General features: G+C 39.3%; 1 protein-coding gene across 5 annotated transcripts in view; it reads left to right on the forward strand.

Moving 5' to 3' along the window:
* The window catches only part of mboat2b (membrane bound O-acyltransferase domain containing 2b), a 133,802-nt gene extending 111,280 nt beyond the window's left edge, over window positions 1-22,522 (forward strand). For 4 of the 5 annotated variants that reach the window (XM_069197246.1, XM_069197252.1, XM_069197244.1 and 1 more), the window contains 7 exons: window positions 3,504-3,687; window positions 5,274-5,466; window positions 8,061-8,164; window positions 8,267-8,331; window positions 9,521-9,653; window positions 11,882-12,033; window positions 13,621-15,664. In XM_069197246.1, the coding sequence (XP_069053347.1) occupies window positions 3,504-3,687; window positions 5,274-5,466; window positions 8,061-8,164; window positions 8,267-8,331; window positions 9,521-9,653; window positions 11,882-12,033; window positions 13,621-13,810 (1,021 nt within the window). In that variant the 3' untranslated portion in view covers window positions 13,811-15,664. Of the gene's footprint in view, window positions 1-3,503; window positions 3,688-5,273; window positions 5,467-8,060; window positions 8,165-8,266; window positions 8,332-9,520; window positions 9,654-11,881; window positions 12,034-13,620; window positions 15,665-22,308 lie in introns of those variants that run through there. The other variant, XM_069197247.1, reaches the window with a different exon arrangement.
* The last annotated feature ends 2,061 nt before the right edge of the window (window positions 22,523-24,583 follow it).

Raw genomic sequence — 24,583 nt, forward strand, 5'->3', positions numbered from 1 at the left:
AACTGGAGCATCTGGGGACATGCGTTGATGGGTTTTTCTCATCAAAAGGTGAAAATCAGGTTTATAATCTTAAAGGGAACTGCGACGCTATTTTTACATTTCAGGGTTCGACAGAATCGGCATTAACACGTGCTCTTCAAGCTGCAATAAAAGTAAAATGTACACATTAACTTCTAGAACCTCCACTTTACATCACAAATTAGACTAAATTGTCATGTTTTGCAATTCAGAACGAGGCAAAAAACGTTCCGGTTTCATGTTTTGTCCCTTTGACATTGCGAACAAGCACTCTTGTGAATACAGCTCTTTTAACCCAATAGAAATATTGCTTTTGATTTCAGGACGGTTTTGCCGAAGAAATACTACATAATTGTTAACCTAGCACGCAGATCACGTTGGAACATTTTGCGGTGAAATGTCTGCTTACACAACATGTACTTATTCGCTTGGTCATTGCGTGACATTAGTGATTACAGTGACTAGTGAGCAGGAAGGGCAATTCGCAACAACATGGCGACTTACAGTACTTTCGCAAAGTTCACAATTGTGTGCTTAATTCAAAATTTGTCAATGTTTCTGTTTCGCCAATGAATTTATTTTGTAACCAAGATTTAATAACTGGTCTGAGAAATTGGGACTGCAGCTCCCCTTTAAGTATCCAACTTATGTGGAACCAAGGGACCTGTGGCAGCTCAGGAGAAGGGACCCCCTGACTTCAGCACGTGGTTGTAACTCCATGGCAACTAACTTGGGTTCAACCAAAAGTCATACCATCACTTCAGAAATTAAATGGATCCAAAAGCTGAATTTAGGCAGAGCAAGGGTTTGGTTAAAATTACATAATTTGTACATTCTTTTGAGAGTGTAGAGAACACGTTTTTTTCTAAGAAAACCAACGTCGCTGTAAGAACTAGATGAAGCTTTCCTACGTAATAGAGCCTCTAACGATATTCCAAAAGAGAGTTTGCACATGGTAGCAAAAAAGGCTAGAATGCAATGGCCCCAATGATTTTATGAATTTAGAAAAATACAAGGAAAAGGCCTTTGCGTTATAAATGTATAAAGAAAGACCAGGGTGCAGTTAAAGGAAAGGATTATAATGAATTTCAAGATGTACATGTAGAAAGGGATATTAAAAAGTCCAAAAATGAAAAAGTGAAAAATAATAAAGAATTTTATTATTACAACACCAATAAAATAAAGATATGTGGGATAATACCTGTATTGGGAAGCATCTAGATGAAGAAAGAAAATAGCTGATGTGTAAATATTTCAATCACTGTTTAATAAGGATGAAATTGGCAACGTGCTTCCGGCTGAGAAAAGACAAACGTCCCTTTTAAATAATATTAGCATAGAAGAGGCAGAGGTTGCACATACTAGAAGCACTTAAACAAATCTCCAGACCCTTATGGTATTCTATTGATTGCACTTTAAAAAAAGCAGTTATTCATAGACTGTTAATAATATTCTTCCGACAGTCTCTCAGGATGTGCTACTGCTTGCCCACTCAAAAGAAGGGGAACGAAAATGAACCAAATAATTATAGTCCATTAAGTCTTACTTCTATCACTGTGCCTGCAAGGTTAGGAAACAGCTATTTGAAGAAATCTAGTGGATCATTTTTATGCAAATAGGATCACAGGTCAGATTGGCCTTAGAAAAGATAGGTTTTGCTTAACTAACTTATTAAATATTAAAAAGTTATTGGGAGTTATTTAAACAAGCAATGACAGTAATATACACAGAGCATGACAGGACATACACAGAGCATACAATATGGTAGATTCAGAATAGTTTCAGTAACTCTCAAATTACAGGGAGTAGGTATTCGGTGTAATGCCTGTGTGTGGATTGGGAATTGGTGTTGGATATTAAGAAAATTACAGATAAGGGATAAGTGCTCCACGTGGGGTAATTAGTGGACTACCACAATAATCTATATTAGGGTCATGGCTCTGTAATTTAAATGAACTTGATTCTGGTGTAGATATTAAACTAGTGCAGTTTGCATGGAGCAGATTAGGAGAATTAGCAAATACTATAGAATCTGTCATGGAAACTCAGAAAGATTTAGATAGAATTTAAGTCTGGAAAAATGCCTGGAAGAAGACATTTAATACAGACGAGAGAAATGTTTTACACATGTGTAAAAAATAATAAACTAAAGATATAAAATGGGAAACTGCATTTTTAGAAGCTGCTTATGAAGAAGATGTTTATTTATACAGTTTTGAGAAAAAGTTTGTGAACCCTTAGGAATTATATGGATTTCTGCATGAAGGGGCTCCTAAAATGCGATCTGATCTTCTAAGTCATAATATTAAATAAAGACAGTCTTATATAACAAGCAGCACACACAACATTTTACATTGCCATATATTTATTGAACAAATGGTTTAAACAATCAAGATCATTAATGGAAAAAGTACATGAACCTCTATGATAATGACTTCTTGAAAAGAGGGTAATTGGAGTCAGGTATTCCAATCAATGAGTCAGGTGTTCCAATCAATTCAGGTTTGGGATTGACCTGCTCTGCCTTATTAAAAAAATCACACAGTTTTGGTTGCCTGCTGTTAACAACAGAATTCTGTTGAAGTGCAATATGGCCCAATTAAAAGAGATTTCAGAGGACCTCAGAAGAAGAGTTGTTGACGTTGTGTATGTTGTTTGTTAAATAAGACTGTCTTTATTTATTATGACTTGGATGAAGATCAGACCACATTTTAGGAGCCATTCAGGCAGAAATCCAGATAATTCAAAAGGGTTCACAAACTTTCTCTCACAACTGTATTTGCACATCAATTTAACCTTCTAGGTAATGTGTGAAAGAAATAAAAAAGGTAATCAGAATACAGAGGTTAGTATATATGGCATAGGAACCAGATGGATTTCTACAGTATCAACAGTGAACCCAACAACAGATGTCACAAGTGGAAAGAACGTGGAAAAGCAAAGAACTGTTCGTCTGGAACAAGCTGCCTAGCCACATTTTTGAAGCAGATACCCTGGCTTATTTCAACAAATAACTGGAAGAAAATCATGTATCAATTAGCAACAAGAAACCTTGTTTGTAATGTTGATGATTGTCTTTTCCTGCATTTTAATGAAGATATTTTCAGTATAGTTACAACTGCTACACTTCTGCAAAGGTTCTTGAGTTTTTATGAAATCAAACAGTGTTATTTAATATTCAATGATGCTTTTAATTAAAGAGGCATTGTAGAATTTTACATCGAAACAGTGTCTTTATTTTAAAACGTCATGTATTTTATAAATAGGACAAAACCATTCAGGCTGTTTTTTTTGGGTTGTTTGCAAAAGATTTAAGATTCGATCTGGATTTTAAAGCTGTTGCATATTGGGGTATAATTAACGGCAAATAAATTAAAGCGTGTTTTTTTATTATTGTTCCTTAATGTTATTTTTAGTTGTTCTTTCTCTCTTCAACTAGGTTTGGCCCATACTCATAACAGGTGTCATTTGTTTTTGCTATACAGGAGAATGCCAAGTTTGCTGGAGTATTTAAGTTACAACTGCAACTTCATGGGTATTTTGGCAGGACCCACCTGCTCTTACAAAGACTATATCAGTTTCATCGAAGGCACAGCCTATCACCAGAAACACTTGGAAGCAAACGGGAAAGAAAATGGAAAGTACAAACAGAGCGATCCTTCACCGGAGGTAGGCTGTCATTTCTTTCACATTGATTTGTACGACCGTAATATGATTGAAGGACTAGACTGCATATTAAATTAACCTAAAGCATCTCTTCAAATAAAAAACCTGTGACTTGCCCGACTGCGTTTCTTAGACTTGTTAGTTCTTGACTGAAGCTCATTGTTGTCACCCTTGATCAGGGATCCTTTCTGTGTTGTGACAGGCCTGGTCTCTGCCAGTCAGCTCACAATAAGGAACAAGTAATAGGAATACTCTATGGGCTGCTAACATGAAATGTTGTAAGATGTCACAGTCCACTTATGAACAAGTAATAGGTTTATACCATGCTGAAAAGAGAAGAAAGAAAACACAACGTTTCGGCCGTGGAGCCTTCTTCAGGTGTGAGCGAAGGCTCACAGGTGGTGAGGTGTGAAGAAGGCTCCACGGCCGAAACGTTGTGTTTTCTTTCTTCTCTTTTCAGCATGGAATAAACCTGTTACTATTGAGATGTATACTCATTTGCAGTGATAACAGTGCTTCTTAACTTCTCTCATCCTCTGTTTATGCTGTGATATACACTATAGTAAATTATATCTGATTTGCTGATGTGAAAAGTTACAGCTTCAGGGTTTTATTTCGTAAAGCACAAAATAACTTGTGTCAGCATAGACAGATTCTAACAGCACCTTTATAGAAAAATGCCATAGCTATTGTGAAACCAGTGTTTTTGAGATTTCATTTTAAACTGCAAGTCAGGTTAAAGAAAGTCTGAATCAGCACTTTCTATTTTAACCCTGTCTGGGTTTCCTACAGCTCACCAGGTGAGGCTATGAAGCCTAGCATTTATTCTCCTGGTATATCAAAAGTTAACTTAGCAGTCTTATAAACACACCAAATGTTCATACACATTTTCTGTGTCGCTACAGATGCAAAACTGAGTTATAGTAGCAACTGTCTATAGTGTGATTTAAAAAAATGAATGAACATTGGCCTTTAGGTGTGATGAGTGCATTGCCAAACCAAAGATATGTCTAAGACTAAAAACACCATTTAGATTTGTCATTCGGATCTTCTATTCTTGAATCTGTTTAAATCTTAACAGGATCATCTGTATTTCACAGACTAATAGCCTTGTTCTTTTTCATGAACAACTTGTTCATTATGCCTCAGAAATCAATCATTAAAAGTATAACCAGCAGCACTAATGTGTCTGTTGCTACAAGGACTGCAGAATAAGAAGATTGATTCCATTTTAGGTATTTCTTCCCAATTTTCTGCCACATTGCCAATTACGCAAGCCGTGTGCATGTGAGAGTGAACAGCTCGTTAGTTAAAAACATAGCCTCCAATAATATGAAGCTGTTCAGGCTAAAGGTCCTCAGATCGTCATTCAAAATCATTGTTAAAATAAACTCGTGTTGAAAAGCAGACAAAGAATTCAGGTTGCCGATATTTCTTTTCCTCGTTCAAATACAACGCAAGTCACGTGACAGTGTGTCCCTACGATGCATGTATTATTAGTCCTTTACAACTAGCCGTGTCTTTCCCAATGTTAAAACATGAAAGCTGCGGGGTACCTCCTGTAAACTGTCCTTTTCCTTTACTCTCAGACGGATGTGATTCACAAGCTGGCGGTGTGTGCAGTCTCTCTCCTGGTATATCTGACGGTCTCCAGAAGATTTACAGTGGAGCGCAATGTGGATGACGTCTTCACTGCCTCAACACCGGTCTACACCCAGGTCCTTTATCTCTACTTGTCTATGCTGGCGACCAGACCAAAGTACTACTTTGTGTGGACTCTTGGTAAGCGCCTTCTATCGCTATCGGGTTCTTGCATAAGTGGACAAAAATACAAGCGTTTTTACTGCGGCCAGTTTTCCAGACGTAGTGTATTGATGCATTACGTAATTATTCAGTCTCGCAGCACGCTTAGAAATTGCAACACAGCTAGTCGCTCTGCTCCTGAGGAGCTCATTAGAACTGAACATATTGAAGAGACTCCAGAATTCATTTCTAGCTGGGTTTTTTTTTGCCATTGATCAATAACTTCCAATAAAACGATTCATTCCTGTTCCATTAAAAGAGGTATTTATAGCACTGTACATAAAAGCAAAAAAGTGCTGTCATACCAGGTGGCGTGTTTTTCTGTACTCTGTTCCCTAGCTAATGTGTTTTCTGTGCAACTGGATCCGGTATTTGGTATTTTGGACCCATAAAATTCCTCCTGTTGAATGAGTATAAAATTGGACATCCATTATTTCTGCATGGAAATCAATGACCTGAAAATGAAAGTTTTGTGATACAGAAGTTAATGTAAAATTGTCCTAACCCCCCGCACACATACACACACAGCCCTTTATCTCAATAGATAAATATATAGTGACCCATTCAAATCCCTAGTAGTTACGCACCCAGAGTAATTAGGTAAAAATGCCAGACTGAAAAGCAGAAATACAAAAACACAACAGTCCACCTGTTAAGCCTTTTTCAGGAGAAGAAATGAGCCATGAAGAAGGTTCAACAGCAGCCAGAGGAACTTACCTAGTTCCTTTGCAACCAACTCAAACTGACGCAGGACCCTGCTCCATAATAAAGTGTATGTCAGCATCCAGAAAAATCGGAAGGTTTAAAGGTTAAGAATTCAGTTACCTTCATAGGTAACCCCAGGAAACGTACTGTAATTAGACTGTAATGTCAATAATAAGCTCAGGCATTCTCAGGCTTTGTTCAACAAGTAAGAAAAGGAAATTTAAAATGCTTCAATAATACCACATTTCCACATTTCATATCCTCCTCTATTATTGTAATGTTAACGTTGGCTTGCTTAAGTACTTAAACTCCAGATGTAAAAATAAATTTGAGTGCCAGTTATAAAGCTATTAAACCTCTCAAGGCTACAAAGGAAACCTTGCTGTTCATGAATGGCATAGTGCTGCAAGTTCTCTTCCACGGTTGAAGCCTGTGTACATCATGGTTAAATATGTAATCTGGTTTCTATCACTGGTTCAGTGGTTAAATGTTTGCTGCTAACCTGTGCAGTCTTGGCTTGCAAATCAGCCGGGCCTAAATGTGACTGTTCAGCATACACTATGAACATATGAGAAAATCCAGATGAAGTCAAGTCAAGGTGTATTTGCCACCAAGGCTGGAAGAGTCTGTAATGTTAAAATACAAACAGCACATTTCAGTTCTTCGGCTGGACTGTAGATGTAGTTGTATGGTATTATACTGCCCTCTTGTGTATGTGTGAGGAATTGAAAGCCGTTCATTTCTAGTGTGTTTGACATGACTTTTTATTTTTTATTATTATTAATGGTGTTATGAGTTAAGTGGTATTTAACAAATATCAATACAAAGGGGCAGTGTTATCGATGTACAAAACAAAAAACTGTGTCATTAATAGAAGTAGGGGATGCATGAAATAAACCAAAAAGTAAAATGTATTTTATTTAAATTATTTTATCTTTAAGTGAGTTGGTTCAAATTCTGTGAAATTTGCTTTCTTATCGATTTTTTATTTTTTCCTTAAATTTGCAGAGCTTTAAGCTTAAGACTTGTTGGTAGCATTTTAAGTTATAATATATCGTGACTAACAACATAAACAGAACAACAATAACGTACTTAGTAACTAATTGCTTCTAGTGATTAGTAAAATGACTGATGAAGCTTAAGTTGTACTCCAAAGTTAATGTATTATTCATTGACAATGAATAATGCTAATAACTCAGATCTTGTCATTTGATGTGCAATTATTAAGTGTCATTTTAAACCCCTCAACTGAAGTGTTACCAAATCATTTCAAATCACAGCTGGAACTGCTGTTGATTGGTGGTGTTTATTCTCTATTGAGCAGAGGGGTAGAATTATCTGTGAAATTCTGATTTCATGCTTCAGAAGGTGCATTGGAAGTGTAGACTTTTTTTCCAAGCCTATTTTCTCAATGCATGTGTTATTATGGGGTGGGGTGGTAGTGCAGTGTTTAGCACGGCTGCCTCACAGTGCTGGGGCCCTGGGGCCCAGGGGCCCTGGGTTGAATTCCTGGGGTGCTAGCTGTGTGGAGTTTGTATGTTCTCCCTGGGTTCACGTAGATTTTCTCCTTCAGTCCAAAGACTTGCAGGGAGGTTCATTGGCCTCTGGGAAAACTGACTCTGGTGTGAGTGGGTGCGTCTGTGTGTGCTGGCGTCCCATCCAGTGTGTGCCCTGCCTTGCGCCCGTTGTTGGCCAGGCTAGGCTCCGGCTCCCTGCGCAATCCTGAATTGGATGGAGCAGCTGGAAAATGGACAGACGTCTCGTTCTGTTTGAACGGTGCTTGATTAAGGTGCCCGACTTCATTCTGCCTTTTTCGGACTGTCCCTTTCACCATTAACAGGCTCTCCTCCCCTCTTGTTTTCGGACAGCGGACGCAATCAACAACGCAGCGGGATTTGGCTTTAATGGCTATAACAAAGATGGATCGCCACGATGGGATCTGATCTCGAACTTAAGAATAGTGGACATAGAGGTGAGACTCCCATTTCCATTTCGGCGTGTTGTCGATAGATGCAATTTTTCCTACTGCAAAATGGATTTTTTAATAAATACCTGCTGTTTTCTTTATTCGCAGTTTGCCACCAGTTTTAAGATGTTTCTTGATAATTGGAATATACAAACTGCACTCTGGCTCAAAAGGTATGGAAGACAAAAAGCATAGTTCGTTGAATGAATACTGCCACGGTAGAATCTGTTGTTAATACAGTGTAGTGAAAAAACGCTCTCTTAAGGTTTTAAGGCTATTTTCTATACCTCACAGCACGGGGATTTCCATACGTACGTAAGGTCGGAACAACAAGTTTTTAAACCCATGACGCACCTTAGTTCATGAGCCGGCAACACACCCTGAAATGTAACAGAAGAGCAATGACAAAAGGCAGGAGCGCTATAAACGCAAACGGGTTGAGAATTCCAGCGGGTAGGAGCTAAAGAGTCAGAAGAACAGTGTCCGGGAGTAAGGCGCTTTGACCTCACAGCAACAGAAAGGGCAGAATCCGCAAAGAGGACCGTTCAGAGGTTTGCACTTCGTGTGGGAAGAGAGGACCCGCCAGGGGTGAAGCAGGCGACTCGCTGGTTCTGATTTGGATTAAAGGTGTTCAAGGTATTATTTTCAGCCAGCAGCTGTATCACCCAGCAACTCACAGCTGGCAGCCCCACTGAAGCTCAGCGGGTGTGAGCCTGGCCAGTCCCTGGATGGGAGACCTCCTGGGAAAGCTAAGGTCACTGCTGGAAGAGGTGTTAGTGGAACCAGTAGGGGGCGCTCACCCTGCGGTCTGTGTGGCTGACGGAGACACTATACTATAAAAAGGCGCCGTCCTTCAGATGCGATGTAAAACCAAGGTCCTGACTCTCCGTGGTCATTAAACATCACAGGACGTTTCTCAAAAAGAGTAGGGGTGTTACCCCGGCGTCCTGGCCAAATTTCCTATTGGCCCTTACCAATTATGGCCTCCTTAAAATCCCCATCTATGAACTGGCTTCATCACTCTGTTCTCCTCCCCACTGAGAGCTGGTGTGTGGTGAGCATACTGGTGCACTATGGCTGCCGTCGTATCATCTAGGTGGTGCTGCACACTGGTGGTGGTGGAGGGGAGTCCCCATTAACTGTAGAGCGCTTTGAGTGGAGTCTCCAGAAAAGTGTTATATATGTGTAAGCAGTTATTGTTATTATTGTTGTAATTGTACGGCGTGAGAGTGTTTTCTTGCTACTCTAGGAGGTTTCCAGTGCACGTTAGATGACAGAGAACCCGTACCACAGTACGACTGCGCTGCAGTTTCTCGTGTTCCAGCCGCGTAATGAGCTGATGCTTTTTTGTGGTCTGCCCAGGGTCTGCTATGAGCGATGTCCGTACAACCCCACGGCCGCCACCTTCATTCTGTCAGCGATGTGGCACGGCGTGTATCCGGGATATTACATCACGTTTCTGACTGGCATATTAATGACGTTAGCTGCACGTGCAGTGAGTACCAAACACCCCAAGGTTATGTTTTAAACACAATGAATGGACTGGGGATTATGAAATCCCACTTCTTTTTTTAGAAGAAGTCTAAATAAATGTATTTTAGAAAAATCTGTGTAAATACAAAGAAGTCATTAAATGAGAAGCAGTCAGAGTAAAATGTTCATTAAATCAGAAAAATGTTGAAAGTAAAAATTTCAAAATTCCTTAATTAAAAAGGTAGATTGGGGTATAACTTCAGGCTGTTATACCCTAAGTTGGGGTATAACTTAAGGCTGTCAAAATGTGTCTTAAATAATGGCAAGTCCTGACCAGAAATATCAGTTATCCAGCCTTAGAATCTAGCAATGTCGAGGCTCTTGGGAAATGCCAGTCTGTCTTATTTTTAGATCAAAAATGAACTTTGGACATTATTTAGATTTAGTACAAGGAGACCTGTCATTCTTCGTAATACTGCAGATGAATAAGATCTCTTTTCTGAAAGTGAAATTTAAGGCACAAGAAAGGAAACACTTATCTGTAAAATGAAAGCAGTGAGCCCAGTCAATCTGCAAAGGTAATATCTGTCTGAGGCTAATGAACTGTCAGATGCTGTTGTTGATTTAAAATGGATTTTAACCCCATGGATGACAGTGTTCACAAGAGCCATATACAACACGAGTGTGTTTGAAAATATATAAATACATTACAATTTAAACTAGGCCTATTACAGCTTTTAAAAATGATTAGAATATGATGATTTTATGGTGCTATCATGTTATTGTACTTAGCTATACTGATAAAAATGTGTACAGGGATTTTTTTAATTCAGTATTGCTCAGTGGTCCTACTTAATAGATAATGGCTCTATGATCAGTAATAGCTGAAATAATCTGTAAACATTGTACAGCTCATTTGGCGTCTGGACAAGACTTTGAATTTGGTGTTCTTTTCCAGCATAAAAAATAGATATCCCTGCTTTTTAAACTTTTTAAAGGGTCTTTAGACTTAGTCTTTTTTTAATTTTATGAAGCACGTAAAAAACAACAAATGAGCAGATGATTGGAAGCTTGAGGGCATTTCTGACATGATTTTCTTTCATTATAATAATCCTTCAATTAGGACAAAGAAGCATATAATTGACTTTATGGGAGTGTTACTGCATTACAGTTCTTTCAGTATAAAATTAAATTAGTGAAAAATATTTGAACATCATCCTTCATCCATATAAACAAAGATAGATGACCTACTTTTTCAAATATATATATATATGTGCAGTATGTTTAAAACTCAAGTAGTCTAGATCTTCACTTGGCCAGAATTTAATATAATAATGCTGAAACTATTACTGAAATGGAAGATAAAAGGTAATTAAATTTTTTCCAGTAGACTGACCTCACTTCCATTATAGAAGTCGGTGCTTTCAGAAGAGGTCTAAATTTAGCTAAAATGGTTTATCGGGGCTTAACAGAATAAGTTAAACTTTCAGCGGTGCTTCAGCTTTCCAGAGGCCAGAGACACAAAATGGATGGAACAGCTTTCACAGCGTTAAACGCAGCGTTAAATATTCTGTCTGCTGCGGAGAGATCCATCTGACCTGACTCTTCAGGGAGCTCTCTGTGAAACACACAGAGATTAAGGTTTTTACGGCTGTCAGGTAAATTAACAGGGTGGATATCTGTCAGCCCGCCCAATGTTTTGGGATGACGGACTCCCCCCAAAAAAGAGTCAAATGGCAAAGTAGCCTTTCACCTCTGCGTCATGGTGACAGTCCAAACCAGGAGTCCCGGACTCATTTCCTGGAGAGGCCTCGTGTCTTCTGATGAGCAGTTCAGGCAGCTCAGCGAGATGGTGTCTCACTCTGACTATCGCTGGTAATGACCTGTCTGTACAGTAATATCACTCACCGCTAGCATTCCGGCTACTGGAAATCTGGAGAGCTTATATGGCCACCCTTGTAAAAAAAAGTTGAAAAATTCCTGAATTAGAACCGACTGTCTGATCAAAAGACCTGCACCCTTCAGTATAGTAATAGACAAGTGATATTATTACAGAGATCATTTATGTACTGTATGAACAATATGCCTGTTATTATGCAAATATTCTGCACCAGTTCTGCATATTATGCATTACATTTATTTCCTGACAGAACATTGAAATGCTCCTGTATCTTAAAGGTAATATTGAGCATATTTAGTGTGGAGTAAAATAATGTATGCTATCAATCTCTCTCACCCCCTGCTTTCCAGTTAAGACACAACGTGAGACAGTACTTCTTGGCTTCTTCGACACACAAACTCATCTATGATGTCATAACGTGGGCAGGAACCCAGATTGCTATATGCTACACAGTGGTGCCATTTGTGCTGCTATCTGTGGAATCATCTCTTAAGTTCTACAAGTAAGTATCAAGGTTTCAAAGGCTGTGTTAATAGACTATTTTTATTTTTTTGTTTTGGCTGGTACTATTAAAAATTCTCCAAATAGTGCGAATACAGGCTGCAAATATTGTGGTGGAAAAAAGAAACACAACACCTCCTCCTCCACACTCTGGCCCTCCCGTCTGCATGGAACAGGCTGAAGAGTGACTCATTCGTGAAGAGGACCTGATGCCACTGCTGATGAGTCCATCGCAGCCTCTGTCTGGCCCAAGCCAGTCAGGTGTGATGTCTAGGAGGTGTGAGCAGAGGGCCTCTGACAGGTCGCCTTGCTCTAAGGCCAGCAGCATGGAGCCTCAGTGTCCTGTCACTGATGCGGGCATTGTGTCTGCCGGCAGTCTCAGCAGCAGGACAGGTGGCAGATCTGAAACGATCTCTCAGATGGACCAGTCTGATGTGTCGGTCCTGCTCTGGTGTGGACACTGGAGGGCGACCGGATCTTGGACGGTCATCTGTCCTGCCGATCTGCTGAAACCTTCTCTGCAGTCGGGACACAGTGGAGCGGCTCACTCCATAGTGTCTGGCAACGCTGGCACATGACATGCCTGCCTGCAGCGTGCCAATGGCCTCTCCCTTGCTTCTGGTGACATTCAAGGCATTATGGAAGTGTGGCCTTTTTCTTGCAGTGACCTAAGCTTTGAATTAGGACCTTTTTAAAGGTGACCTGATCAGGCATTGTTCCACCTGGACCTCATTGGTTAAAAGTGGACCTAACGACCTTTCAAGTGATTGGCAAGATGCAATGCCTCACTGCACAAGCTGTATTGCTGGTCAGAGGGCTTTAAACAAATTGACAACTTTTTGTGAAAGTACATAAGCTTTAACTATAGTATTCTCATTCCAGAAAATGATGCGTTTCTTTTTTCCATCAGTATAGCTTTCTTTAAAATAAAGGTATACAGTATAGGAAGACATCTAATAACTGGAAAACGTATATTTTGCTATTGTTTTTGCATTTTCATTACCATTAAGCTTTATCCAGACAGTTTAATGAATTGATAAAACAATGTATTATGTGGATTGGAATCAAACCTGACATTTTATGACTGGGAGATCAAAATGAATTAAAAGGTTGATACTGTCTTGTTAAGGAGATAAAATATTTTAGTGGTATTAAAATTAATCATTCTTATTAAGTAGAAATTCTGTAACAATAGACTGGTTACAACAACTTATTTCTCACTTATGCGTATGTGGGAATGAAGTCAGAATAGCCAGTGTGTATTGTTTAATCACACTTCAGAATTTCAGTGTGGAGCGGCTTTAGAAATCCATAGAAATGAGTAACATTGTAATGATTGCACTGTAATTCTAAACGGGGGAGCAGATGTATGTAGAGCAGAAGAAAGGAAGTCTCTGAATAATGATTGTTTCCCTCTTGGTGATGCCTGCATTACATCCAAGACATAAAAGCTTTTAGTGCCTGTACTGTACAGTATGTCATTCTATTTGGAAGCCATCTGGTGTCTGTGTTTCTGCTCGCGTGTTTTGTGCTGAACCTTTGAAACAACTTCTGTCAAGTTAGAAAGCAATCTTTCCCTCCTTTCCAGGTCCTGGTACTTCTGTCTACACGTGGCGTGCTTGCTGTTGGTAATGGTGTTACCGGTGAAACCAAGGCATAAACGCAACAGTCACCAGGAGAACAGTCTTCAGCAGGCACACCCGCAGGGGCGACCAGCAGTACAGAACAGCCACACCGCCACAGACAACAACTGCAACCAGAAACAGAAAGCCACATGAAGAACGGTCCTGGAGGCAGTGTGGTGAACTCCAGAGCACTGATGCAAGTGCCGAGATTCTTTTTTTTTTAAAGAAAAAAAAACCAACAAAAACAACCTTCCAGTAGCACTAAGGAGAGGGATGAATATTACTTGAAGAAGAGGGAACTCATGCAGAGCACTGTAAACTCAACAAATGAGCATTGTCAAAACTGAGTAATAATAATCGTAATGGGGATGGGGGAAAATACTGTGGTTTAATCCAGTGGCAGTATGCAGAAGTATGCAAAATGATGTTTTAAAGTTGCCTTAAACCCTCTATCTACTAACCGGCCCCAAGACTGACGTACACGTGCAGTGAATTTTGCCGTGTGGTTCAAGAGGTTCGGTAACTATGGCGACAGTAGCAGCGGTCTTCGGGGTCAAGGTTCAAGCAGCAGGCATTGCTGTCTTTGGCAGATCGTGGTATTTAGAGGGTTTTGGTCCTTGTAAAGAATACACTACGACCTCTCCAGTTTTTGAAAAAGAAATAGAAAAAACGTGACGCTGTGTTCGATGCCAAGCTCCTCGGATAAGCCTTAGGATCCATTCATGCCATATTGATTTGTTTCTGGGTTTCTGTTCTAAAGTCAAGAGGTCATTTCAATCTTGTCAATCCTAAGTCGTAATATTCCTAAGCATGAGTGTTAATGAGAAATATGACTGTACGATAAATGGACGTCTTTGCCATGACTGTACTTCTGGTGCAGCTTAAGGGTTCATTTTTTGTTGTTGTTATTGCTTTCCTGTGGATTCATCCCGCTTATTCTCCCCTGAAGTTTTAAAATCCATCGCAGGTTTTTTTTTTCGGAAACTCAAAGCCTTGTCAATAGCAGCACCTTTCCTCAGTGTCAGCCTGACAAGCTCAGATCAAGGGAGGATCACAGAAACAAAAGCTTTGGATAGTTAAGGTGCGATTATATGGAGGCTTCAGGGTCTTCTGGTCACAGGTCCAGGAAGGACTCCAAAGCACCAGTGAGTCTCAGTCACAGCCGTCACGGTTGGATCTATGACTGATTCCAAAGCCACACTACAGCTGAAAGGCTTTCAATCCCAATTCGGCAGACATTGCTTCTATAAACCACCGAATTCTGGTCAAATACTGTCACCCGTTTTTTAAAAATGTTCCTTTTAGGTCAGTCTAAATAGCAAGCATTGGAAATGAAAGTTAAGTCATTTTAATTCAAATTAGTGGTTCAGGAATGTGGTTAATACAGTTGCAGCTAACGTCGACTTTATCTCTAGTTTTTAGTGCACCCGTTGAAAATTGTATGAAAAATGCAAGATCTTATGAAGTATAAAATAATATATAACAGAAAAATGTTTTTAGCTACTGAACAACCGATTATCAAACTGAGGTCAGCAGTACAGTTACAGTATACAGTATGTAATATAACCGGCTGAAAGCAATGCTTTGTTTTCATTGTAGCCTTTTAAGGGATATGACCTTAGGATTTCTAGTTGTTCTTCAGATTCACAGCAATACAGTATATTGGCCACTGATCTTTCTTTCTGTAAGGTAACTTTATTCCTCCTATAATCATTATTTTGAGATCTTGTATGTTTTATAGACTTGAGTTCCTGTTCATGCAGGGGTGTTCTCAGCTCTGCCCTTTATCTCCTGGGATGGCAGCCACTGGATATTCAATTAAATTGGCATTTGGGCACTGAAGTTGTAGTGGCATATAGTTGATTCGTAGTGTGAAAGGCCTCTGTTGTGATTTCCTGTCTTTCTTCTAATATTTCAGCCTTACCTATCTAGTCTGTGTTACTGTTTACTTCTGCTGTGTAGAACTTCTCAGTAATCAAGCAATAAATCTACAGGTAATACTACAAAGTTAGAGTTTGTAGTTCAGTGTGCAGTTATTCTGGTAAGAGTTTGTATTCTAAGAGGAAATAGTTTGAGTGTTTCTTTCATGTCATGGGGGGATAAAGGTTCTTTCAAAATGTATTTGTTTAATGTAGCAATATCTCTTTTACTGGAGGGCTGGATAATGTATCTTCCTGTTGTTTTATCAGCAAGCTGACTACTTTCTGCCTCTAATAGGATTAAAATATTAAAATCAAATTTTAATCATATTACCTATTGTATATCTGAGAGCTGGTATAAGTGCTCTAGTACGAGTTTTAAGGTTTAAAATCAATGCAGTTTGTAGTAGACCAGCCTCAAGACTAGAAATGTCATTAGGAAAGTATTATAAATTGTGCTTTCCCTTTGTTTCATTTCAGACTTTTTTATTCAAAATATTATGTGTTGATTTTCTGTTGCCTTTCTTCTCACAATGTTGCTTGTCCTATCACTCTTGCTATTCCAGCAAAAAACAGGATCTGGAAAGATTCCTAAAAGCTAGAGTCAGACGTAAGACCTTTATCCAGTTTAACACTAATGTAGTCCTCATATATTCATGTCTCCCCACTTCTTTTCCTATCCTTCAGATTGGAGATATATTTTTTCCTGTCTTTAGAGAAGCTTTCTTTATGAAACAGTTGGCAGTCATGGCAAACGATAAAGGAGAAGCAGCAATATTCTATAGTTCATGTTGAGAAAGATGGAAAAGTGCACACAATATGTACTGCTCATTTTCAGGAGCTACTCTGCACTATTACAAATCCAGCAGCTGTTGCACGTCGCAGGTTCAAACATTCTTTATATGGGCAATTTCGGTTGAGGCAGTTTATTATTTTTTAGCATTGTTTGAGAGTGTGTGGCAATAACTAGTGTAGTCCTTTGTTACTTACATGATTCCATACATCTGATATCTTGTTGACACGTTGTTTTTATGTTATGTTAGTAACTGACCCTCGATGTCATTTTTCAACCAAAGCAGCCATTGCCGATTCCAAAATGTGGGTTTACGAGATGAAGCAGAGAAGAAAGTTTTTTAGGGGACTTTAAAAAAGCAGTATAAATATGTACTGTAGATTAACTATAATCATTATTTTATAGATTTTATAGACCACACTCATTCAAGGCCCCTCAGGACAATTCCGGATCACCCAGACAGCATCTTGTACCTCCAGCAACCTTATTTACTGTATCTCTTACAGTAAATGCCCAGCCATCTACATTGGAGAAACAGGAAGGAGACTCGGAGACCGCTTCAGAGAACACGTCAGGGCTGTGAAGATTAAAGATCTCTCCAAGCCCATTGTTTCTCATTTCACCTCTGACGGCCACGACCACTCTAATCTCTCCGTCTGTGTTCTCAAAGACGGTTTTCCGAGCTCATACATCAGAAAGACCACCGAAACTAAAATTATTCTGCAGCTAGGATCACACATTCTCCCTTCTCTTAACGACAGACTACCGTTCTTTTCAATTTTCTCCATTCATTGGAAGTTTCATTTCACACCTCTCTGCACCCATTTTGACTTCACACCTCTTGATTACCTCTCTTTCTGTCCCCTGCTCCCACCTCTCACTCCTCCTCCCTCCCAACCTTTGTTCTCCCACTACTTTACCTATGCCTACTGCCCTGTCTCTCTCACACCTGAAGAAGACTCCACGGCCGAAACGTTGTGTTCTCTTTCTTCTTTTTTTTCAGCATGGAATAAACCTATTACTTGTTCCTTTGTAGATTAACTATGGTTTGGATTTCTTTAGATTCAAATCCTCCAAATGACCATTTAAAATCCCCTTTGTGGCACAACTTAGATGGCTTAACAAGGACCTAGATAGATAAGACTTTATTGATCCCGAAATTGATGTGTTACAGCAGCCCAAGAGAAGCCCAAGACAAGCAAAAAAAAAAAAACCAGACATCAGGATAGACAAAAAATTAGAATACATACAGTAATTCAAAATAAATATAAAATAAAATAAATAAAAACAAATCCATACAGTAGGTGTGTGAAAAATATGATCATGATGAAAAATATCACCTGTGCTCCTAAGCAGAAGTTTGTGCAAAACTGACATAACCTGAACAAAACCTGCAGTCAGTTCTACAACTTTCTGTTTTCATGATGTGAAACCTGCATCTCAGTTGAGGTGTCTAACAAACATGTCCCTATGTTACTCTTTCACGCACAGAAAGCCGTTACATGGCAGAATGGGATACTCTCATCGGTTCCATTTTTTCTGTTGGTTGATTTTAGGAATCAAAGGTGTTGATGGCTTTAATATTCTGACTCTTCGTGGTGTGGGGTTGAGGGGGGAGGGCTAAGAATGGTAGAGATGGGTACTGTCGTTAGTGAGCGGGACAGATATGATTCGTAAATTAAAGCAAGTGGTGGAGTATGAGCCACCTGAGAGCTTTAAATGATTCTGTGAGTTACAGTGAGAGATACAGAGTGGCATATTACACACTTTCACAAAACTGTTTCTTGGGGACTGGAGAGAGCAGAGCAACAGTCATTCACTGTGAGGTGTAGGCATCCTCACGTTGAATTAATAGTATATCTAGAACCACAAGGCATTGCTTTCTGATCTGACAAGGAACATTCCAAGCTGCTCAGGTGTATAAGCACACGGATATACTTTCAATTTTTAATATTGTTTTTTAAAAAACTGACAGCTTTAAAGGACAGCTGCCTGAGCTGAATTTTTTTCCTTTGTGCTCAGCAAGTTTTCGGCCTCAGCTTATTCAGTACGGGGAACCGACGCATTTTTTGGTCGGAAGTAAAAGAAAAAAAAAGAAGTTTGAATTAAATACCATTTCTACAACAATTCGCATTATTCTTATGGTCTTTTTTTTAACCCTCTAATCTTTCTCTCTGATTCTCATGGATTACGTGATCCTGTTTTCAGCCGGAGCGTGTTTTTCTAGGTGATGCGTTGTGAATTCTGTCGGGCAAAGGAGGGGATGAAGAGTCTTTTGTTTACCATCCAGGTGATGGCCCCACCATAAGGCGAAGCAAACCAGCAGATCAATGCAAATGATTTTAGATGAGAAAGTGCCAAACCACGGCACGGTGGCACAGCGGCCAGCATTGCTGCCTTGTAGCTCTGGGGTCCTGGGTTCAGTTCCAGGCCTGGGGTGCTGTCTGTGTGGAGTTCGTATGTTCTGCCCGGATGCTCTGGTTTCCTCCCACAGTCCAAATACAAACTGGTGGGTTAACTGGCTTCAGGGAAAGCTGACCCTGGTGAGAGTGTGTGTGCTCTGCAATGGACTGGCGTCCCTCACACCCATTGCTTGCTGGGATAGGCTCTGGCTTCCCCGGGACTCTGAATTGAATGAAACGGTCAGAAAATGGGTGGATAAATGGAAGTGCCAAACTAAGTCTCTGACTGTGTCTCTCCTTTTGGGGGTGGGGTGGGAGGGGGGTGAAGGAGTGAGAATTTAGAAAAAGTATATAACCCAGACGATGAGGGAATCAACTGTATTTAGTCAAATAAAGAAAATATTTTCAGGACTTTAGGATTTTAAAGATATTTTTTGCACTTTCAGTATGAGCAAGGCTACGCAGTGTTAAATAGATTAGGTAGCCAAGCAGTGCAAAGGGCACGTAAAATAATTCCGTACAAACAAGAGAAAGCAAAGCGAAACAGGTGTCGAAGCTCTGTGTCTTGAATTCATTTTTCGGTATTCACAGTGTTTACAAGGATGCTGTAGACGGTTGTTCCCCTTCTGTCACATGTCTGCTCTTGTTCTGTATTTCAGGATGTTAAAATGAAAAGGAGGCATTCTAAATGTGTTAGGATTGTGGAGCACCTGCAGGATAGATCTGTAACTGAAGTCCTTTGCACATTTGTTTTTGGGATGCATTTACAACATAAAAAAATATATTATTACAATTCATTTTGTATTAATGACGAAAATGATTATGCTTGCAAAAATATGTGTAGTTGTACACAGCAATAACATTTTAGAACACCACAACGGGCAGCATTAAGTACTGCTGAATTAACTGTTGTAAATGTATGTGTGTCTTAGAATATTAACTATATGTGAAGAGAAAATATATTTTTTTCAGTATTTTACTACCATCGTGACTGATTTCAAACCAAAGCTTGCTGTGTATTAAAAATGAATCGTAATGTGTTGCCATTTCTTTTATCCAGGATCAGCCACTTTCGACGAACCTTTAGTTTTTTTATTGACCTTTTCCCTTGAAAACTGACTCATATACAGTGTACAGAAAACTTGTTTCACAAAACATAAGAGAACATTTTTTTTTTTATTAGAATCTAAAATTTCCCCATGATTTTTCATGGTCTGTTTCTGTGTCCCCCTCTTGTTTTTTCTGCAAAGGAATTCAGCTACACCCTGCATCCAGGTCCTCAGATGTACAGTACAGCTAGTCTTCTACAACATTGTAACTACAGTGGGGTGCTGGAAATGTTGGCTACAGTGGGCGTTATGTGATGTTGATAGTTTGTAAAATCCCTGTGTTGAGATGTACTGTATTGAAATTAGTTTTTTTTACAGCTTTCTCATGACCCTTGAGGTATGTGTCACGTGGAGGGGGATAATCGAATAATGAATGTTTCCCATCTGTTTTATGCTTGTCTTTAGCCTCTTGACATCCCTTAGCTCAGTTTCCCAGCCCACGGAAGTGTGTTTTATTAATCATTAAAGTGGTTTGTCCAGTGTTCTTCGAATATGCATCTTTCAAAGGGTTTTGATCAGCTAGTAACCTTGGCAGTTGTGGGGACCCTGACACTGTGGGTGTGCACGAGTAGTTTGGTATTAACCCATCTCTACATAATTAATTGCATCATGCCTCTCATCTAAAATCAGTGCAATGCATTATATCCATGTTGTGCAGTGAACATGAGTCCCTTTGTGCACAGTAGATTCAGCAGTGATCCTCAGTGGGTGGTTCACCCCCATTAATTCCCTGCTTAGTGATTGGTAACATCAATTAAGGAGGCACACAGATTCCCGCATCATCATCTCTGCTACTCCTCCTTTTAAATTTTTACCTAAATCTAAAAATGCATCTACATTTGTAGCATCAAAAGAGGATTCGTGAGGATACGTAATAAATGAATACTGTTCACTTAACATACAGCTTTGCAGATCAGCCTGTTCATTTGTAAGTGTGTCTTTAATAGGCAGTCGTCTGACTAGTGCATTTGTCTGCTGTGCTTTATCTCAATATTAAGATTTAATGTTTTATTTTGTCTGAACATTTAAATTCTAAACCTTAATTATTGGTTAGAGGGGTTGTTACTAAATACCATGGTTAGATATACTATTATACTGATAGTAAACTTTGAATGGTAACTATTGGTGATGTCAAGTGCTTTGGAAGTGAATGACACTAAAGGGGTGAGTTTGGTAATGCCCTATTTGTTGGTAATGGTAATTTGATGACAGGGTTATGTGTTTAATGACTTCACAATGGAGACAAACCAAACTTGCCTTCCCTGGATTCACCTGACTGTTTTTCTTTTTTTTAAATAACATTTATTTTTGAAACAAGCAACATTTTTAATCTTATTTACAAAACTGATATTGGTGGCGGTAGTGTGCTCCAAAATTGTCACTTTGTCAACACTGTGATGCATAAATCACTATTTTGTACTTTATGGTAATAATGCTTTATTTGTAACATTGTAGTGGCTGTTTTAGGGGCATTTGTACCTTTTGTCTAAATGTTCCATTTGTATTCCGGGAAACGTTTGTCAGTGTGTGTTCCTTGGCAGTAATGATTAAACCAGCTGATGAAAATGGTGATTCCTGGTGTCCAATTCCTCTCTTCTGATTAAAAACAAAAATCACATTTACACCATTATCATTCAGACCCATTTTACTTGCTTGTGTGAGACTATAAATTGAAGTGATTTGTTGCTTTGAGGTGAAAGATGGCTTTTTATACATGCTATATCACCCTCCAACTCACAGCTGGCGGCGCACTGAAGCTCAGCAGGTGTGAGTCTGGCCAGTACCTGGATGGGAGGCCTCCTGGAACAGCTAAGGTCTCTGCTGGAAAAGGTGTTAGAGGGGCCAGTAGGGGGCGCTCGCCCTGCTGTCTGTGTGGGTCCGAATGCCCCAGTACAGTAATGGGGACACTATAATGTAAAGAGGTGCCATCCTTCGGGTGAGACGTAAAACCAAGGTCCTTAAAATTCCCAGGGCGTTTCTCAAAAAGAGTAGGGGTGTTACCCTGGTGTCCTGACCAAATTTCCCATTGGCACTTACCAATCATGGCCTCCTAATAATACCCATCTATGAACTGGCTTCATCACTCTGTTCTCCCCACTTAGAGCTGGTGTGTGGTGAGCGTACTGCTGCACTATGGCTGCCATCTTATCATCCAGGTGGGGCTGCACACTGGTGGTGGTGGAGGGGAGTCCCCATTACCTGTAAAGCGCTTTAAGTGGAGTGTCCAGAAAAGTGTTATATAAGTCTAAGCAGTTATTATTATTATTATTATTGTTGTAATTGTATGGCATGAGAGTGTTTTCTTGCTACTCTAGGAGGTTTCCAGTGCACGTTAGATGACAGAGAACCCGTACCACAGTACGACTGCGCTGCAGTTTCTCGTGTTCCAGCCGCGTAATGAGCTGATGCTTTTTTGTGGTCTGCCCAGGGTCTGCTACGAGCGATGTCCGTACAACCCCACGGCCGCCACCTTCATTCTGTCAGCGATGTGGCACGGCGTGTATCCGGGATATTACATCACGTTTCTGACTGGCATATTAATGACGTTAGCTGCACGTGCAGTGAGTACCAAACACCCCAAGGTTATGTTTTAAACACAGTGAATGGATTGGGGGTTATGAAATCCTACTTCTTTTTTGAATTATGTGAGAATATAGTAAGAAGTCTAAATAAATGTATTTTAGAAAAATCTATGTATTGTAAATACAAACAGAATAGACTTGAAAAGGACAGCAGACTTGGAGCATTTACACTTTGCATCTGTGACAGAATAAACTGAAAACAAGACTGGATATCTCCAAGCGACAAGAAATCTACAGTAAGTATACATTTTGTCTAAGATTCCATCTTTTGTTTATAATAGAAGATGGAATGAGACCTGCGAATCTGCAGTTAAAAAAAAAATTGACAACAAGGGTGTTTTTGATGGCTGTTAACCAACAAACCAGAGCTGCACAGCATACTCTCTCACGGACTCTTTAAATGAATAAATATTTAATTTAACAGTTGTGTGCAAAAGTTTAGTCATTCTTGGTCTTGTTGTATGTGAATGTCTAAGTGAAAAGAAGTTGTCACGACCGCTATTAAACTTAAACGTAGTAAAAACGTAAAGATGACGTCTTAATGCTCAATTAAAAAAATTAAAATGTGAATGCGGCGTGTGGCATTCGACACCAGTCAGTACTTGGTAACACCTCCATTGACAGAATTCACAACTTCCAAACATTTCCTGTAGCCAGCTAAAAGTCCTAAATGTTTGCACGCAGCAGTAACCAGGTTTTCTGTGTTAAACTAATACAGTTAAGATTTTGCTAACTGATGTCCTTCATAACCAGGAACTACAGCATATTTCAAAAGATATATGTGTGCAAAATGAGGAAAATGGAACCTTAGTGCATAACCAGCTATTGGACTTACTTTACAGCATGACCTTACTGGGCAAAATCTATGTCCCTCACATATCAATTCTTTGGGATTTAGCTAATAAGACATTGTGTTCATATGTCAGAATTCAGTGGCCACAGAAGTAATAATCTAGGGTAACCAGATCTGTTCGGTAATGTCTGATGCGTAGGACAAGATATTCTGGGCTACAGCTCAGCCTTAGTTCTCTCAATGTGACCTTGAGCTTATCTGCTTGCTGCTGGAGATGGCTACTTAGCCTCACGTCTTTATTTGCTTAAGAGTCACTGTGGGTACTCGTGAAAAACAGCACTATCAAAACACAGAGACAATAAAGTGTTTCCTTATTGGGATCGTCTCTGTTTTCACGAGAATCGCATTCTGTGTCTTTCTTCCAATCACTTGCTTAGGGCTATTCTGGATAAAAATGAATCTTAACAGATATGTTTGTCACTTGGCATGCAAAGAATCACAGTAAACTCAAATTTTGATTAAAAACCCTACGGAAGGAGATGTGAAAGGGCAGGAGAACAGCAGTTTTGTGGCATAACTTCATATTCCAAATTCCATATTCTTCATATTTCCAAATATTCGATTTTAGATGCTACTTCATTAGAATAATGTACAATAAATCTAAGAAACCTAATAGCAACCTTGTAATGTATCACCTGCTTCCTTTCTGAGGCTGATCAAAGTCACCATTTCATTTATTAGCACAACAGAAAAATGATCAATTAAAAATATTGGGCATCATATTAAAATCTTTGAATCCATGTGGAACTGGCAATGAAAAGCTAACTGGGGCTCATCTGTTTGCACTATATATGATCAAAGTCACCATTTCATTTATTAGCACAACAGAAAAATGATCAATTAAAAATATTTGGCATCATATTAAAATCTTTGAATCCATGTGGAACTGGCAATGAAAAGCTAACTGGGGCTCATCTGTTTGCACTATATATAAAAAGAAAAGAAAACGGGAAAACCCGAAGGTACTATATACTATCTGAATGCTGTGAACTATGCCATGACATAAGAATATATTTATACTCTCAAAATGATCAAAAGCAGTGCACCACAATTCTATGATATACAGTAGCTTCTTTGCTCCGAGAAAGGCAAAGAAATGAAAAGGTATCATTGGACATTAGGTATCTCTCCTTGTATTCAAATTGGAAGGTTAACTGATTTACTAGTTCAGAGTGGCTCATTGCTAGTTCTGCACAAAGCAAGAACATGAGGGGAGTTTTTATTTTTTATTTTTAGCACTTTCTGATGGAAATGGAATTTTTCCAACC

Source organism: Lepisosteus oculatus, chromosome 2, assembly GCF_040954835.1.
Source record: "Lepisosteus oculatus isolate fLepOcu1 chromosome 2, fLepOcu1.hap2, whole genome shotgun sequence".
Lineage (NCBI taxonomy): Eukaryota > Metazoa > Chordata > Actinopteri > Semionotiformes > Lepisosteidae > Lepisosteus > Lepisosteus oculatus.